Raw genomic sequence first — 15,521 nt, 5'->3', positions numbered from 1 at the left:
GTACGAGGATAAGGTAGCCACGAAGAGAGAGGAAAAAAAGAAAAATGATAAAGATAAAAGAAAATATAATACTTTAGATACTAAAATACAAAATTATTTTCAACAAATTTCTAAAAAAATCAATCTTTAAATTAATAAAGAAACTAAAGGACAAAAGAAAGGATGCTAACAAGTTTGAATAAATTAACAAAATAGATGAAACAAACGTTTAAATGAAATACAGTTTACAGTTTAAATGAAATACAGTCAAGCACACCAACCATGGTGAATCGCTCGTTTAAACGACAAGCTCTTGCATTCCGGTATGCGACGGTATTTGACATCAATAAATTCATTTATTTACATTCTAGCAATATGGCACTACCAGATACATAAAAACCAGAGTAGAGGTCACAAGTTAATTTCTTAAAAGTCCTCATACTTTTTTCGATCAATGAGAGATACTGATTCACGGATCAAATAATACGAATCGTCCCTTCGTAGAGCTTGGAAGCAAAAATCAATGACATATTTCAATACAATAATGGAAAAGTACGATTTTCAATTCATAATAATTATGGTTTTTTCTCAGTAGGAATTCGAAGTAAAAAATACATTTTCTTGCTGAAGATAGAACATTGAATATTCATCTAAACCTCATGGCGTTTACTCTAGAGCGTGCTTTTTTTCACACAGCCCTCCCACAGTAATGTGTTTCCGCTGTGCTCTGAAAAATTCCCGAACTGGATTTGAGCTATCAGAGCTTCTTCCATGGTTTTTTTGTGGTTTAAGATAAAACTCCACATCTTAATTTTCCTTGAATGTCAATCAACATTTTCATCCACCTCACCTGACTTCCCCATGATCAAAATGCGTCGATACAAGTAAACTTTTGTGGTTGGTCTATATTAAAAAAAAGTTTACTGCAAGGCCGTAAAATTGCAATGCCCACGTTTTGGCAATCAAAATTTTTTGCAAAATTTTTCAAATGGTTTGCAACAAAAATGTCATTTGTGAACGAGAGAGCATAATCAGTATAAATTCGACATTCACAGTAGAACTTTTGCTTGAAGCTATCCCAGGGGGTCATGGACGGTTCTAGAGGAGGTATTCTGGGGGTGCCTCATTCGTTCAACCTTGTGGTGGGGGTCCGAAGGCGCTGCCTCCAGCAAGGGTTCTTCCACGGAAAATATTTTCATTTTCATTTTCCGAGGTTACAAAATTACTCTCACAGTTAGCAGCATGCTTGTTGTATAAAAGAGGACGCATTTCTTTTCAGTCTCTCAAAACTGCAGATACTCATGATTGATGAGGTACAGGCACCTGTAGATTTCAAAAAGGATTTATAGGGTAAAAATACCGTCTATTTTTTGCATTTTGCTTAACGATGTTTTCCACCTCCCAAACCCTTTATTTTACAATTCTAGTAACCGTAATAGATTTTTCTTTGGGGGTGAGCGGCACCCCTTGATGCCTCCATAGAACCGTCTGTGTAAGCAAGGGATAATGGTCAGGCGAGGGCTACTCAGGGGAAATTCTACAAAACGACTTGTGACGTGGTGTAGGAACTTGGACTAGACTGATTTAAGGACTACGTCATTCAATAGATCGATATATTTGCTGGTTCAATCGTGAAAAAAAACATAACCTAATCTCAAACAATCAACCTCTGATTGGCTGTTTTATTTACACCGCGCTATCAAAGCGCCAAAGGCGAGCCAAAAGGACCGTTTGGATTTCGATTATCTTATCACAACGTATCGAATGACGTAGCCACCAGATCAGTCTCTTGAGGCAAGGAATCACAGTCTTTTCACGGGTGCAGATTCGACTTGGCCGTCGACATGGGACGGGGTGAGAGGTCTCATTTGACCCCTATGCTCTTCTCCGGGTCATCTTGCGTCGTGTTGTTTTCCTTCTCCTTGAGCGTTCTCTTGTCGTCCGTGCTCGAGGTCTCCTGTTCGGACGAGTCGTTCCACGGCTGCACCTCTCCCGTTCCGTAGAAAATGTACACGAAGTTCGTCAACGTCAGGATCACGAACATAATCCAGAACACGACCCGCCATTCTTTGAGTGATCTCTGTGGAAGGGAAGAGAAAGTATTTTTAGCTGATTGAATCAGACGTAATTATTCGCCGCTAGACTGACATGAGGGCGTAACTGCACTTAGAAATGAGCCTGGGAAAGCATTCAATGATATGGACAACAGGGTTCATCTCAAAGTGTAGTTACGCCCTTATGCGCGGAGGGCGACGTATTGAGAATCTTCTTGATTCTCATCGTCTTTGTCAGGAAAATACTCGGGAAAAAATGATCGTTCTGATTCACAAGTTTAAAAAAAAGAAAGTTCAAAGTTAAAAAAAGTGTCCGACATGTTTGAATGTAGGTTTACGATAAAAAAAATGCTAATTTAACCACCCCCGCGGTTAAATTGGCTTTCCACTTTTGTAAAATTTACGTTTGAAACATATCTTAGTTTTCCAAAGAACAAATAAAGTATGACGGGAAGTCTGCTACGTCGCGAAGAGAGATACGTGGTATTGCACTTTGGCCATCAATTTGATTATATTAGAGAGGTGCCGGTGCCTTAGCAGCATTGGTAATTTACACTTCTAAAATTGAAGTACAGGTTTTGAGACTATGTTACAAAAGAGGTAAATTTTTTTTTTTTAAAAAAAAAGAGAAGAAGAACTTAAAATCCAGAGGACAGGAAGGAAAACAGAACCAAAGAAAATATTAAAAGAATGTTTAATGGTGGGGAAAAGTTTTTCTGCCATTTGGCAAACAAGTCGACCTCAAATATATCACTGAATCAATAATATGCGCATAAGGCGCCGCATGGATACGACGAATCACTTCTCTCAAGCTGTTGAAGCATCAGCCCGCAGGGTCGTGTTTTATTTTAGTTAGTACCTTCCGGGACGTGTTTTGTCTATCGCATTACCGCCTTATTACTATGACGCAAAATGAGACACTCGAAAAATACGTTCATTCTCAAATCGTACATTCATCCGCCTGCTGGAATTGCACAATGCCAGCACAGTGGTCGAGGTTTCTACTTTTGAGACCAATATTTAAAATAATTTTTGGAATTGATTGGAAGAATAGTTGAGAGAGTGACAAACACAAAGATGAAAATGTGTTTGATGTGTGTCCAAAATGCAACCACGAAAGCATGCAAAAGATAGCACTTACGGCTGTCTTGCCTAACATGGCCTGGCGTGAAAATGAAAAATACCCTTTTTATATGAAATAAAATCAGTTGATTTTTCATCATCCGAACAATTTCTAGGAGTCTCTCAGACGATTATTGGCAATTTGACAAAGAACAGAGGCTTCCTTCAATACAATTTTCTGGTCAGAAGCTTCTGAGCTCGTTTTCTCAAAACTTCATTTTTGCACTTACTGCTTTCATCGCTATTACGATAGAAATTATTACTGTTATGCCGCGCTAAGGAAAAACGCCGTATGAACATTCGAAAGTTGCAACCCTTTTTCTTGATAAAACATGTATTTTTGACGACATTTATGCAAATTTTTCTCTGAAATTTTCACATATTTTAGATTAAATTGCGTAAGAAATTTCCTGGAACTTTTTGACAAAAATATTCACAATGGAGATGTTGCATGTGAGAAATTTTCAATTTGACTGTTGATTCTAATGTAAAAGTTTGCGAGAAACACGATGGTGCCATTGGTTTTCTCTGAAATCAACTCTTAAGCTCAAAAAAAGCTCTCAAAGCGGAGGCCAAGCCAGCTCAGAGGCCAAAATGGAGGGGATATCCCACGCTATCCTGAGAGTCCACGTCTACATCAAGACAAACTCTCCGTGCAAAGATAGGGAGCAAATACATTGCAGGTCTGCCACTTTATTTAGGGACTCTAAAATTGAAAACACGGCAGCCCTGTCAATGTATTTGCTCCCTATCTTTTCATGGAGAGTTTGTCTTGATGTAGTGGTGGACTCTCAGGATAGCGTGGGGTACCCCCTCCATTTTGGCCTCAACTTGAGAGCTTTTATGAGCTTATGGGAGTTGATTTCAGAGGAAACCAGTGGCACCATCGTGTTTTTCGCGAACTTTTACGGAAGAATTAATAGTCAAATCGCAAATTCCTCACACATGCAACACCTCCATTTTCCCAGTACATTCAGTTTTTATCGATGGAAACTCGGCAACGTCTGAAGGTTCATGCGGCGTTTTTCCTTAGCACGGCAGCGTTTGTCTCTGTTCAGAACCCTTCGGAATCACCTGTGCGGGTTCCGTCCTCGAGAGGATGGTCTCGAAAACCGCTCAATTACCGAGTATTGAGCGAATTCTGCGGTATTTGCCAGGGAAGATATCGTGGTTGGAGTAGGTGACGGCTAATTATAAACGGCGCGACACGCGTTCCGACGACGCGTGACGCTAGCGTGCACGAGCCAATAAATGGACGTATTTATGCTAAAAGGAGATATGTGCAAGTGGAAAGATGGGGTGTGCTCGTTAGTTGGGTGATAAGAAACAATGTAAAAGTGGATATAGCTCCTTTTGAGAAAATTGAGAAGCGGGATTTTCTATTAAATCAAAAGGAGCTAAACGGCAAAATATGCTAACTCATGAGCCGCGGGCATGGCAAGAGAGCCTTGTGCACAGGGCTCACGAGTTACAGCGCCCCGACGACCATCTCCCCGTCGTTAGAGTGCGCACTCATTGCCGCTGACGTCACTGGCGCACAATATTCCCCATTCATTCTTATGGCCCGACCACTAACGAGCACACCCCATCTTTCCACTTCCACATATCTCCTTTTCGCATAAATACGTCCAATTATAAACGGCGCGACACGCGTTCCGACGACGCGTGACGCTGGCGTGCACGAGCCAATAAATGATCTCTAACTGCGCGGCAATTGAACCACAAAAGAGACCGCGCTCCATCTTAAGTCAGGGAAAAACGCGGTGAAAAGACACCTTTTGACTTTTGAAGAGATTCAGACTTTGATACTTTAAATTTGAGAACGTACACCCACAAGAAAAATTTCCTTTATTTTTTTATTTTTTTTTTTTGTGGAAATCAAATGAATCTATCTAAAAGTATTCTTTTTTTATTGGGATGTAGAAAAATTTCGCTGAAAGCTCTAATCAACGTTGGTACTGTTAGTTGATTGATCGCAAACACATTGATGGCCAAACTCAAAATGACGTATCTCAATATTCGAGGTTGCAGTTTGCCTGTCTTACTTTATTCTTCAATTGGGGAATTTATCAAAGATATATCTTGAAACTATGCAGTAGTTCATCTTTCTTATTTGAATACCTAAAGAAAATTTCAAGCTCGAAAACTTTACATCCTGAGAATATAAACTTAACTGCGGAGACAGTCAAGTGAGCATCTAGGGATCACTAGACACATTTTCGATATTCTAGATGCTAAAGCAGCGTATTATTTTTTCAGCGAGCCATATCTGAAAGTTTTAAGAAAAATCATCTAGAACTCTTCTAAAAAATGAATTTTTAATCGAACTTGGTGAAATTTGAGGTTTCATACGGCGTTTTTTTCTTGGGATGATAGATCACTCGTTTTTCACGGATGACCCTCCGAAACACTTGATGCCTTTTTTTCACGCACTGGAAAAAAAAAAACACATTGGATCTACAGTCGAGACTCTTAAAAAAATCGACAAGAAGAAGTACTCTTGATTCAATCAGAATCTAGCTTAAATCAAGAACCAAGCCTCTTAATTTAAGCGGATTCGTTTTGATTCAAGCAAAAATCCGATTGAATCAAGAGTATTTTTTCTTGTCAATGTTTTCAAGAGTCTGGACTCTAGATCCAATGTGTTTTTTTTTTTCCAGTGCGTTAACAAATGCTAAAGTATCTGTGCTGATAAATAGCTTACATTTGGTGTAAGAATTCCGACGATGTAGGGGGTGCCCATGCCAGAAATGCAGCCAATACCGTTGACGAGAGCCATGATGGTGCCGGAGTAGTTGGGGCTCAGATCCAAGGAGTTTACGCGAAGACTGGCGTAGCAGAAGCCCATGAAGCCCATACCTGCCGTGAAAAGCACCGAAACGGCCACTTTGTCGCAACCAACGTATGAGGCAGCCAGGCAACCTAATCCAGGTACCACAGCCCCTGAAACAGCCCAAATGCTCGATGTGAGTCAATTTCAATTCAACACAGAAAAAAATTATATATATAAAAAAAACAATAACATGTACAGAAATTAAAAAATCCGTAAATTCGAACCATACATTTCGTCGCTTGGCTGACGTAAGGGCGTAACTACACATTGAGATGAGCTAGGAGAAGCATTGAAACGTACGGAGGACAGGTTTCATTGCAGAGAGTAGTTACGCCCTGACGTCAGGTAGGCGACGATTTGTCTACTGACCAACTGTGCTAATTGCATGTCAATCTGTTGTGTATCGAGTACCGAAGACAACGCTCCAAACCAAACTTTGGATTGAAATATCCCTGGTCAAGTTCGGGTCGGACAGGCAACTAAAGTATCAGCGTGGTAAGGCGTGAAGTATCACGGAGAGCTGAAGGCGTCCGAAGTCGTGTCTTTTACCAAGGAGACCTTGACTGCATGCTCCTCTCCTCTCTTTTTTTTTTCTCCGAGAACTGACACATATCTGTACATAACTATTCTGAGCCATCAAGTCGCGTCGTATTTATCTAGAATAAATATCTAATTACTCGTTGGGTGTAGATGCCTGAACAAGTTTCCTTGATTATGAGTACGAATTACCGCGGTATTTCGAATCTCTGAATGCTTTTAATGAACATTTTACCTGATGAAAATTAAGCTCCGTCACTCAAAAATACACATTTGAAGCTTCTCAAAAACAAAATGACGCAACAGTCATTCAATTAACCGTCGAATTTGTCAGCTAAACATAGTTTTTATCGCGGAGTAAGTTTACCTCCGCGCATGTGTGAGCCTATTTTATCTTTATTTACCGTCAACAACGAAATCTAATCAAAGATTTTGGATAAACAGCCGGCTTGTGAAGCCTCGTTTTTCAGATTGCATCATTTGTAAATAGTGCACCACTACTATTTGAAAGAAAGGCAGGATATGCAACTCCCCCAGGCTTTGACGCACATCCATCACGGAGATTAAATCTTTAAGGTATCATTGTGACCACGTTAAAACAGGATTCAATGCATGAGAAACATCAAGACATCCATTTGAGAGACATTGATCTGATTGCTAAGTCAAATTTTGACAATCATGTATGAGAGTCGTCTTCGTGATTAGTGTCCCTAAATTGGAGTAAATTTTGTGTTGTGTTTTTAAGTGCTCACGATCAGTTGATTTAATACGGACTAGATGTTTCTAATTGAGTGTCTTAATTCAGAAGCCACCCATCGCGATGAAAGTAAAATTTCCATTTAGTGACGGGAAAGTTGTCTGCTAAGTGCATTTTTTCTCCATTTATTAACATTGAAAAAATAAGCACGAATTCTTAATTCACTCGAGAAAATCCCAATTCCCAGGTTTAAAGTATTCATATCTGAACTAGCTAATGCAAAATCAAAACGTGTCATTTTTCGGCTACAAGACTCTTTTGAGGAACTGCCTGGCACGTGTCAAAAACATGTTTCTTTTACCACCTCCTGCCTCCCTTCTCTCTCCCTCCCGAGTTGGGCACTCTGCCAAATGCACATTCAATCACATGCACAAATTCAATCAATTACTATTTAAATTGATTTTATCCTTCCAATCAATTTAATTCGACGATGAAGTAACCGAATCATTTAAAGTTGGACCGTTATTGCGTTATTCTTACTCACTAAATTCTTGATAGACGGTATTGAAGATCAATTAATGACAATGATATCTTCCGAAAGTTTGATTATCAGCATAAGCATCTTACTACACTCAACTTGATTCGATTTGACAACGATTTGATTCGTATTTTCGTCAAATCGAATCTACGTGTGGTCTACAATCAACTAAGTATGAGCGTGGACCAATGGCGTAGCGTGGTTCGCGATTTATCAATTGATCGGCCAATTGAAACCGTGCACGGTAAAGAATCGATTATTAAGGTGTTCGCAGCGAACACCCTGTTTAATCGATCTTTTTACCATAGGTTTAAATGGGATAACAATCGATGAATCGCAAAGCACGCCACGTCACTGAATTGTATGAACGCGGACCCTCTTGAAACGGTGTAGATTATAACAAACGTTGATTCTTTACCGCTGAGTTCGTATACCTCTATGAGTTCGACAGAGCTCCACTACCAGTATCGGAAAATGTTCTCTAAAGCTCATGATCAAGTATTTTAATGGAAAGTTTTGTCACCTACATAACTTATTTATTTATTTATTTTTTTGAAGCCCTCAAACCAACTGCAATGTTGAACCGACCCGTAAAGTTACGGTTCATCCCGCCTTCTTCAAGTTTGTAGAGGGAAAAATACCCTGTAATCTTCCATTCAATCTCATTTTGTGTCTGCCCGTAAGAAATCTGAAGTGTTTTGTTTTGCAATACCCTGATTCAGCTCATATTTTTAACGTTTTCGTCATTTGTTTGCTGATCCGTGTAACGCACTTCCATTGAATCGGCCGCTTTCAGTATATGAATGAATCACTGCGCTCTTTGCACGGCAAAACATTTTAGTTGTTTTTATTAATTAACATGAGCTGATACTCCTTTTTCTCATTGAAGCCCTCCCCAACTTCTCGTGAGAAACTAGAACAAGCGAGCTACCCTCCTCCCACCACCTTCCGGAGGGTAAAATAATACATGGATAGCCCCTTATCATATTTTTTATGAAAATAAGCAATGAAAAAAGCGGAGTTCATGATCGAAATATTTACCTAATGTCGCGAAAGAACGTCTTAAAGTTGTGATTGACATGTACTCTACTTTGAGGAGCCAGTCGGCAAGGGCACTAGTCGATATGGAGAAAACCCACATCACAAGGTACGGTAGTGATGATAAAATTCCATTCTGAAAAGAAAAATGGCGATTTTTAATTTTGTGAATCGGTCAAGTTTACGTTGATTTGATTCAGAAGAGAGAAACTTACCAGTAACTATCTGGATAACCATATAGGTACTCAGAATCAAACGTATTTCTGCTAAAAAGAACTTTGAGCATGGGATTTGCGTGCAATATAGTTCCTTTTAGCATAAATACGTCCAAATAATGTTTCATTTTTGAAAATATAACCATAGCTAAAAATAATATAATCATGCTAAAAGGAACTATGTGCATGGGGTTTGCGTGCAACATACTTCCTTTTAGCATAAATACGTCCAAATAAAGTTTCATTTTTGAAAATATAATTAGAGTATCATGAGGAGGAAAAATTTCAACTAAATTAACAATCGACTTACATTAAAAAGATAAATTGACAAGCTTGTAAAAAGTTGAAGTTAACAGAAGCTTTGAAATAATTAATGGCTTAAAAAGAGAAGCATAGGTAATAGTTTCAGTCATGAATTAATACCTGAGCTACGCTGAAATGCATGACGTCGTTCATGTACTTGGGCAGATCGGTAACCATCGTGTACAGACCCCAATCATGGCCCACTTCAGCGATAATAAGGGCCCAAACTGGTCCAGATGTTAGGATAGCTTTCCAAGGCATTGGTCCCAAATCCTGCCAAAATAGTCAAGCATTTGAACATCAAAATAAAACAAAAGATAATAGTGCTAAATATCAGGAACACCTTCAAGGCCATGACTTAGTTATCATTTTAATTTTTATTTGCTTGATGGTTTAATTTTGTCTTGAAATATGCCATAATGGTAGGAGACGTATCAAGTTAGAAAATGATGTCATGTATTTGATTTAAATGTATGAAATAAAACATACGAATAAACTTAAAATCGTGTGCAAAATAAAAAACCTATGTTAACCAAAATGAGAAAAATCATCAGTTTCCAGGCGAGGAAACATACCTTTTTCCAAGGTTGCCAAATTGACTATTTTGTAAAAGGGTAAAATTGTGCTATTTTTGTGCAAAATTTCGCTGATTTTTTGCCAGCAATAAGAGGACGCTTTTGTTGACTAACTCCCAGAGGTACCATGGTAAAAGTACAATCTGAGAGTAGAGACTTTTCAACGTTAAAATGCAGTTATGATCCTTTAAAGGAAACGCCAGTATAAATATCAAACCCAATCAAATTCTCAATTGTGTTTGTTACTGCATATTTGACGAATTGATTTCATATGTCATTCAGCATTAAAACCTTTTAGCTTTTAAAAAGATAATATTCTTAAATTTTAAGACATACTATATATTTTCTAAAGTTAAAATAATAATAATGATAGTATTTTTAGTAGTAATAATAGCATTAATAAGTAGTAAAAGTAGTTTCATAGTACTAATAGTACCTAATATTTAATATGAAATCACACACCTTTTTCCTCTCAATTTGACCAATAGTCTCCTGAAGGTAACGCTTCTCTTTCTCTGTGATGTACGGGTGTGAAGATGGATCGTTGTAGCAAAGAAGACACCATAAAACACACCAGACCATGCCAACACCGCCAAAAATATAGAACACCCATGGCCATCCACCAGGTATGAATTCCAATATGAGACTGCTCATCGAGTTGGCCATTACGTTGCCAATTTGAACGCCTGAAAATTGAAAGATCGATGTCCTTACAATCTTTGAAATGTTCCAAATATGTAATTGTAATGTATGTGACAAGAACCAGAAACCTATTGTTACATTACCCTTCTAGGGGCATCTTACAATAAACAATTATTTCATGTGAGCAAGCAAGTTTTATGATTAATTTGCTGAAATGAAGTTTCTGAGATATTCTTTGAACGGTCGGAAATCAAAAGACATCGAAAATGAAGAGCATAGAACACGAATAGAGAATTATAGTAAGTAAGTACCTGCAAATACAATGGATGACAATTTACTTCTCTCCAAAGGCGGAGCCCATTGAGCCAGTAATGTACACAACGCTGGAAATGTCGTTCCCTGTTAAAGCAGAAACAGCACATTAATACCAGGAAAAAACACGTTACTTGATTGGCACATTCAAAAAATAATTACCTAAATATATTATAAGAAAGAAATCCAAAGACTTCAATAGACCTTGGGTTGATTTCTATATTTTGTCCTATGGGCAATTACTTATTGACGGTGCCTACCTAAACTACCAGAACATATGTACCTAGATTACGGTTGCCATTTTTCAATCAAGTATCCCTGGACTTTTCTGATTGAAATTTTTAGAGAATATTATTGATAGAGTAAGAAAAATCACGGTTATTCACCACACGGATTAAAATGCCGCTCGTTTTACAATGCATTCATCGAGGTCTTACCGACTTTTCTAGTCGTAACGAAGTTACCTTTGCAGCAACATTGTAACAATAGCCAGAAGAGTCGGGATTACTTGTAATCCACTGCGATCATTGTAAGAGGACAAGGATGTTCTTTTTTTTCTGTGTAAAACAATCGTTATCCTCCAAAAGGATCGAACGTGCCAAGAGATTTATAACGTCGCAAACCGGGATTCTTGGTTTTGTAGTTTCTCTCATGATTTGAACAGCGAAAAATGATTCCCCTGTGATCCCAACTTTTGAACTTTGGATGAATTTCACAAGATATCCATAAAAAGCGAGGGACTGTACGCGTTGCTAACAGACATGTTTTAAATGATATAAGTGCAGTATTAGCTCGACTAAATGTACATGTATCAAAATCTTGAGAGCGTATATTTTTCCTCCCCGAAATAGCGTGGCTCAAGATGAACAATACAAATTCAAATGTGCAAAAAATGGGCGATGGGCCTTCACACATTCTGAAAGCAGATTATTTCCGCTGTCCAACGACGGTGAGCTTTTCATTTTAAAATCTCGCTGAATGGACAGTGCTTATCCAAATTCTGCACCGCCCATTTCAATGTCACTAATTTCAATGCCAGCGCGGTCTGTTTTTCAACGTATATGATCATACATCCAGGGTGCCACGGATGGGACTGTGGTAATTGTTTAATGAAGTGATTGTGTTCAAATGCTTCATGCAAAAATTGCATGCATTGATGTCACATTCACACTGCTATCAAGGCAGTACCTATTTTCCTTTCAAAATCTTCAGTCAACGTTGATTCAAAGCGTTTCACTGCGTTGTTACCTTTATTGTTCTCCATTCCCCTCTAAAAAGAGAGTGACATAAAACACCGGTAAAAATACGAATAGCCATCATAAAATACCCTCTATATGTTTGTGCCAGAATTTTCAGAGTGAAGGGGGGGGGGGGGGGGGGGCTCGCAACTTTATCCGGAATCATTAGCGTGAATTTTTCAATTTTGGCTTTATGTGTTTCATTCCTTGAAACAAGCAGGATTATATTTTGCAACTAGATGACTTGAGGCAAAACATGAATGTATAGCTCTTTGACTTAGCACAGCAGTGCTCTCTATGATTTTACGGCTTATATGGGAATAAAGTTCATCCGTATCATTATGAAAGCGAATTATTGAATTAATTTTTGCATCAGTCTCTTAGCATTCTCGATCAAAATTCATTGTCACACTTTGACGTCATAACCACAATAATAACTACAATTTGTGAGCCCTCTATAATGAAGTGGCTAGACAAGTTGGATCGTGGGGGAGGGGGGAGGGGCAAGAGTTCTACCGAAGAACAGTTATTAAGACACGGTTAAGCGTTGAGTTATTATGTATTGTCAACTTGTGAGCTATAAGTAGCAAACAGCAACTCCCTCGCACCTCTATGCTTTATCATCGGGGCTGTGGAAAACCCTCGTATAAACTCGAGGAAAATGAGCTTATCTCACTCTTTACTTGAGACTTTTTGACCCAATCTGATTTTTAGTCGATGAATCAAGTTAAATATTTACTTAGTAAAAAACTCAGAACAGGATGATAAAGGAGCTTTGGAGAGTAATTCATATTTTCTCGAGCGGAGACTTGAATTTTTTCTTTGGTTCAATAACATAGCGGTATTCTTGGAGTGAGTAATTTTAAACTGCTCCTGTAAAATTGAATAACGTTCAAAGCACTCGACACTAAACTTTCAATTGCTTCCTATAATCTTAAGGCAATAAAGATAATATAAACTATGTTTGACTTCCGGCACACCTTTTGCGTTAGTTTGTAATTGCGTATATTGCCAATTTCATCGCGAAAACCATTTTAATTTGTATTTTTACTTTCCTTTTTATTAACAGTCCTAACTTCCTCTATTTTTTTTATTTATAATCTTAAAATAAAGATATTTCTATCAATTAGCAATTATATTTGTATTTATCAAGAAGTTTTTAACTTTGAGTAATGCTAAGTATACTTTAAATATTCCGTAAAATTATCCAAGAAGTAAGTAAGTAAGAATAGACGTAAATATTAGCGCTGACTACTTACCTCTCCAAGCCCTTCGATGAAGCGTAGGGCGATGAGCTCATCAGATCCCATTCTCGCCGCCCAAGGAGTGAGCAGGGTGAAAATTGCTGTCGAGAAAATTCCGAGCCCCAGAGTATATTTTCCTCCGAATTTTTCAGATAGCAGGCCGCCAGGAATGTGGGTAAAGATGTAACCATAGTAAAAGGCTGATAATATTTTTCCTTGCGTTTTTTCATCCCAGTCGAACTCGCCAGGGTGCTGTAAAAAATTGAGTTGTATTAAAATAGAACTCTGATGGTGTGCCGATGTCTAACAATAAACGCAAGGAAATGGAATGGATTTGAACTATGGCGATGGATTCAAAATGACAAAGTAAATTGGTCAAATTTCAAGGAATCACAACCTACAGTGATCAGCTGTAAAAGATTCCACATTGATTATTTAAGTTTCCAGCATCCAATTTTCGGGATTTAAGTTCTTAGCTTTTAATGGAACTTTACTGCGGTACAAATGTGAGGTAACTGCTCAGAACTAATTTTTTGACGGTTCTAAGGAGTATTTTCAGTCGAAAACTCAAATTTCAGTTTTCCGACTCAACTTGCCAAAGAACCGTTCTCTTGAGAGATTTAACTTCATTCATGAAGGTTCCTTTTCCAGTGAATCGCTACATGTATCAGACAAAAACGCTGGCGAAAAAAGGGCACATTTTTGAGTTTGCCCGTGTATTGCCTACCTAATTCTTGCAAGAAACTCATATTTTATGTGAAGTTGGTAAAAAACATTGATTAAGATATCTAAAAGAATAGTATACGAAATTTTTACAAATCATAAATTACACTAAGTGCAACATTTAAGAGGAATTGAAAGAATCTATTTGATGAAATGGAAGTTGGCGCTGTCAGTATTAATTTGTGTCGTAAATATTTGCAATAGGAAAAAACCTTTAGAGTTCAAAATTCAAATTACTTCTTATTCATTTGAGGAGGAAACAGTCAGGTATAGAGGCTCTTTGATGTTTTTTACCTAAGGTGACTGATGTATTGCATTGTTTCAACTGAGAATTAAGTCTCAATCACTAGTTAATTCAGTACCCTGAAAACCAAATGTATACAAAGAAGACAAGAGCTAAAACTGAACTTGAATTCTTCGCTCCTCTGACGTGAAGGTGTCCCTCGATTTTCGTATGAGCCCCAGAAAGCATGCATTTGTATGTAAAACAGGACTCACGTGGGAAGCGAGATACGTCCTTACGTCACGCAGTGGGTGGAGTCAATAGGAGAGGTCTCACAAAATTTGGAAACTTTAAACGCTTATAGCTTCGTTTACTTAACATTTTGAGGTTCTAAAAGTGGTTCCATTGGTTTCCTCGTGAAATTTTCTCCTTAAAGAACCCTTTGAAATTTAAAATATGATGAAATAAACATCGAAATTTGTAGTTTAAGTCAAATATTTCATGTCCGACCTCTAAGATTGACTCGATCCACTGAGCGTCAGAGGTACGATAAATTGAAACGGGCCTGCACTGAAAAAATAATATGCTGTTTTAGCCCCTAGGATGTCAAAAATGTGTCTGGTGATCCCAAGATGCTGCCTTTGCTGCCCCCGCAGTTAACTTTTCATCCTATGAATGCAAATTCAACTGCGTGGGCAATCAAGGCAGCATCTTAGGATCACCAGACACATTTTTGACATCCTAGGTGCTAAAACAACATACCATTTTTTTCAGTGTGCTCCTCCTTCCCCTCTTGATATACACTCTGCCCCCTCTGGAAAATGTCAAGGCAATGTTTTCGCAATTTTTCTTGTTGCCCCTACAAAAATTACTCCTTTCCGCGTTACACGCATCATAAACTTTTGTGTGCGCTGCTCTCCAATAAAAGCTGACGTTGCACCCTTACGAGCGTCCTTCCCTTTAAAAATTCAATGATGATCGGCGAATAAAAACTTTCAGAGAAGTTATTGACTTACCACCGGTTTGGAGGGGTTCGCTGGTGTGACGGGGAGGGCGGGACAGGCGTCCGGGTCATGATAGATTTCTCCCGATTCTGAAGTGTGGTTCGAAGGCCGGACCATTTGAGTGATGGTGATGCTGAGACAGGCCCTCATGATAAGCGCGTTGGCCACCCCTGCGCAGCCCATTATGGCCAGAATGTACCGCTGGGAAAAGCATGCTGCAACAAAATATCTCACTTAGGTGATA

The 15,521-nt window shown here is 38.4% G+C and overlaps 2 protein-coding genes across 4 annotated transcripts in view; one reads left to right on the top strand and one right to left on the bottom strand.

Moving 5' to 3' along the window:
• Positions 1-15,521, top strand: part of LOC109030476 (uncharacterized) — a 91,092-nt gene that overhangs the window by 9,125 nt on the left and 66,446 nt on the right. The window lies entirely within an intron of this gene.
• Positions 49-15,521, bottom strand: part of LOC109030477 (putative inorganic phosphate cotransporter) — a 28,148-nt gene continuing 12,675 nt past the window's right edge. For both annotated transcript variants that reach the window (XM_072296830.1, XM_072296831.1), the window contains exons 2-9: positions 15,290-15,492; positions 13,343-13,579; positions 10,845-10,932; positions 10,354-10,577; positions 9,437-9,589; positions 8,802-8,934; positions 5,860-6,098; positions 49-2,059 (exon numbers count right to left, since the gene is read on the bottom strand). In XM_072296830.1, coding sequence (XP_072152931.1) covers positions 1,844-2,059; positions 5,860-6,098; positions 8,802-8,934; positions 9,437-9,589; positions 10,354-10,577; positions 10,845-10,932; positions 13,343-13,579; positions 15,290-15,492 — 1,493 coding nt within the window. In that variant the 3' untranslated portion in view covers positions 49-1,843. The remainder of the gene's footprint in view (positions 2,060-5,859; positions 6,099-8,801; positions 8,935-9,436; positions 9,590-10,353; positions 10,578-10,844; positions 10,933-13,342; positions 13,580-15,289; positions 15,493-15,521) is intronic.

Source organism: Bemisia tabaci, chromosome 2 (genome assembly GCF_918797505.1).
Source record: "Bemisia tabaci chromosome 2, PGI_BMITA_v3".
NCBI lineage: Eukaryota > Metazoa > Arthropoda > Insecta > Hemiptera > Aleyrodidae > Bemisia > Bemisia tabaci.
This window is presented reverse-complemented; position numbering and strand designations above follow the sequence as displayed.